At 35.8% G+C, this 4,040-nt stretch overlaps 1 protein-coding gene across 1 annotated transcript in view; it reads left to right on the forward strand.

The window, feature by feature from the left end:
* Nucleotides 1–3,340, forward strand: part of LOC106875490 (uncharacterized) — a 4,887-nt gene extending 1,547 nt beyond the window's left edge. The window contains exons 2-3 of the mRNA XM_014923660.2: nucleotides 918–1,830; nucleotides 2,893–3,340. Coding sequence (XP_014779146.1) covers nucleotides 933–1,820 — 888 coding nt within the window. The 5' untranslated portion in view covers nucleotides 918–932 and the 3' untranslated portion in view covers nucleotides 1,821–1,830; nucleotides 2,893–3,340. The remainder of the gene's footprint in view (nucleotides 1–917; nucleotides 1,831–2,892) is intronic.
* Nucleotides 3,341–4,040: the final 700 nt, after the last annotated feature.

A 4,040-nucleotide genomic window follows, 5' to 3' on the forward strand; every position in this document is an offset into this window, starting at 1 on the left:
CACTCTGTCATGTATCCACACTGACATTACACATCCAGCAGAGGTAGGAGCTCTCTGAACTTTGCCCAGGCTATTCTTATTCTAGCTGCTACACTTTCAGAGCATCCACCCCCACTACAGACTTGGTCATCTAGATAGCAGAAGCTATCAGCTACTTCAAGTTTTTTTCCCCTGGCATGTGATGGAATCTATTTTCTGTACACACAAAAATTACCTTCCTGATTAACCTTCCTTTGATATTGCTGCACCTTTTATGTGTCCATAGCTTACACCGGGTGCATCATATGGAGTTTCTACCTCCGCCTTTTCTACAGATTGAATAGGGACATCTACCTGAAAGGTTTGGTGATTGGTGAACCTTTTATAATTCATACTGAAGTTTTACCTAGAGTGTGTATGCTAAAGAAGTTATTTGCGTATACCTTTCTTAATTCCAAAGGAAGAAAATCTTGCGGTGGACTCCAGCCATGGTTGCTAAGCCCCAAACAACTCTGCGTATATCTGTTGTATTGAATGCACAAGGGAAACATTTATGAAAATGTATACATAAAGAAGTTATGTTTGCAATTAGCTATATAATTGATAGCAAAATTTATATAAATATAAAATAAAATTAGATCCAGGTTTAGTCACAGGTTGATCAAGTTTGTAAAGTTTTAAACAGTTTTGCAACAACATAGTGTCTCGATACATTTTAATGAAAATGTGATAGAAAGAAATAATACCACTCTCTTTGGAAGAGAAATTCATTTTTGGTGGTGGTGAGGGAAGCATTTGTTTTATTATCACAATTTCCACAGCTTTCACCTGTAATCAATTCTTTTGCTAATCTTTTGACTGTTTGGACTTTTTTCCTAATTTTTAAACTTTGATTTTGTTTCTTTGACTATTAGAACTTTCTTTCCTAATTTTTTTAGAATTTGATTTTCAAGATGGATTGTCCAAGATATGAAATGGCCCAAAATTTATCAGAGAAGAATTTCATACAATATCTGAAAGACAATAGAATCATTTCGAATCAGAAGACATGTAGTTGTGGAAAGGAAATGAGCATAAGGCCTTCTCAGCGTGCCATAGATGGGGTGGTATGGAGGTGCCACAAGTGCAAGAATGCAGTGTCAATCCGTACCAACACTTTCTTGGAGAAGAGTAAGCTTTCTGTGTACAAAATTTTCAATCTTATTTTCGATTTTATTTTTGAAATGCCGGTAACCAGTTCCATGTCAGCAACCAATGTCAGTAAAGTCACAGCAATACAGTGGTACGAGTATTGCCGTGAAATCTGTTCGCAGAAATTATTAAAAGATAAAAAAAAATTAGGTGGCCCGAATCATGTTGTAGAAATAGACGAAGGTTTAATGTTTCGGAGAAAAAACGAAGCCGGGCGTGTGGTGCATTCATACTGGGTCGTTGGTTTCTATGACAACACCCAGAAAAAAGGATACCTGCAACATGTTGGAGATAGAAAAGCAGAGACACTGGAGGCACTCATTATAGACAACGTAGAACCAGGGTCTATAGTGTTTACAGACCAGTGGGCTAGTTACCGGAAGCTAGAAAGCCTAGGCTACATCCATGGGACTGTGGACCTCACTCAGAATTTTGGGGACCCAGAGAGTGGTGTAGGTGGAAATCAAGTGGAGGCGTACTGGAACCGAATTAAGAGAAGGCTGAAATACAAATTCACGTCAAGTGGAGACATGCGATGGTCGCACGTCAATGAGGCCATGTACAGAGAACTTTATAATATGACGTACGACCGTGCATGGGAGAATTACAAGACCTTCCTAAAACACGTGGCAGAAATTTATCCACAATGATTTTCGAAAGGTATGTAAATGATAATTCTTATAACATATTTCTGTGTACTTTTTCGGGCATACCTACACAAGTGTGACTCCTTCAATTTTCTTTCATCACAACTATCTGAAAAATGGAAAATGATGGAATATGCATTGTACACCCCAATCACAAAAATTTCATTAAAAGACATCCATTTTTCAGCATCGACTTTGTTTCTTCATAACTTCCAGAAAAATGGATACTTTTTAAAAAAATTTTTTCCTTTTTTTTTTCCACCCCTCCCTCACCATCCTACTCCAGACCGGTTTTGGCCTTTTTTTTTTTTTTTTTTGCACTTCAAAACCATAGCAGAAGCCTTTTTGGTAAAAAATATTTTTAAAATTGTTAATATTTTCAGAGGAAAAAGTGAGTGATTTAAGGGAGATTTGGCTGTTGTTTCTAGCACATCCTATGACAACCCTCCTCGTTTCTTTCTCACTCACGAATATGATGTTTTTCAATATTTTTCTCTCCATAAATACATTTATATGCTATGAAAAAAAATTTGAAAAATTGTAATTCTTTTGGCAACCTCACTCCTTGCTCCTCGTTGTTTCTGATTATAATTTAAAATATTGGAGAGCCTGAGAAGGTCATTGCTAGCAGAAAAGATGAATGTCGCTGGCAGAAACATTAGCACGCCGGGCGAAATGCTTAGCGATATTTCATCTGCCGCTACGTTCTGAGTTCGAATTCCGCCGAGGTCGACTTTGCCTTTCATCCTTTCGGGGTCGATTAAATAAGTACCAGTTACGCACTGGGGTCGATATAAACGACTTAATCCGTTTGTCTGTCCTTGTTTGTCCCCTCTGTATGTAGCCCCTTGTGGGCAATAAAGAAATAAAAAAAAGAAATAAGAAAGGATGAATGTAAATGATAATGCATTTTAATAGCATACTTTTCTGTTAGAAGTATTTTTTCTTACACACATACACAGCTTCTCTTGATTGAGGTGGGGGTGAAAATAAAGTCAGGTGGGGGGCTACTTGTGAAGGTATGCCATTTTTTCATGATAAATAAGTCTAATACGTTTTTTCCTTAATTTTGCAGGCTATGTCTTCCGCTCCACTTGAGTGCTTCCAGTGTTTTCTGCCTTTCTATCGACACCAAAATTAATTTCTCTTCCAAAGAGAGAGTGGCGTTATCCCTTTCTATCACATTTTCATTAGAATGTATCAAGACACTATGTTGTCTGTCACAAAACAGTTAAAACTTTTACTATCTTGATTGATCTGTGACTAAACCTGGATTTAATATGATTTCATACAAACTTTGCTATCAGTTATATAGATAACGAGCAGTAATGCCCGTTGTTGATCGGGTAATTACTTTTACTCTTTCTCAGGAGCCATATTCAAAGTGTTATTATATATGTAGATTTACTCCTCCTGTATGTGTATGTTTTATAAGAAAAAACATGTAATAATTGAAGTCACACGAACTTCTGTTTGTTTATTATATGATGCTAATAAATGAGTTGTATGTGTTATTTTATATATCAATACATGTAATGGTAATTATATAATACACAAGGCTTTGATCAACATGGAGCTGTAAATAAAAGAGAATTGCCTAACGTGCCGCACAGTAGGACTGAACCCAAGGTGACATGATTGGAAAACAAGCTTCTAAACCACACAGCCACACCTATAAAGGAGAGATACATTTTGGATAATATACTCTTTGATACAATATGCTTAACAAAAAGATGAGATGTTTACGGCAAGAAGACCTTTGATTTTACTATTAACTCGACCAACGCAACAACTAACAATGTTACACCATGCAGGGTGTTCTAGAATTAACTATCTGTTTCAATGAAATTGAGAAAATTTTTAAAAACTGACAGAATTCTATGTTTATCACCAAAACAAATAGATTTATAAATCTTACGTCAAACTTTTATTGAAAATTTTCAACATGTGTGTATCCCTGCATACTTCAAATCTCTCCTTAGCATTGTGAAACACATTTTGAAGCATTTCAGGAGTTAGCTCCTGCATTGCTAACTGAATGTGTTCTTTAAACTCAGCCAAATGATTGCTCCATCTTTGGGATGGAGGTAAAAGAAAAAAATGATAGCTGCCAAATTGAAAAAAAGCTGTTGTGGACAAATAAGAGGGGTCCAACAGGAATGAAAATAAAATTATTAAAAAATTATAAAGATTATAAAATTATTAACAAAATTTAAAATTTAT

The sequence above is a fragment of the Octopus bimaculoides genome, chromosome 23 (assembly GCF_001194135.2).
Source record: "Octopus bimaculoides isolate UCB-OBI-ISO-001 chromosome 23, ASM119413v2, whole genome shotgun sequence".
Lineage (NCBI taxonomy): Eukaryota > Metazoa > Mollusca > Cephalopoda > Octopoda > Octopodidae > Octopus > Octopus bimaculoides.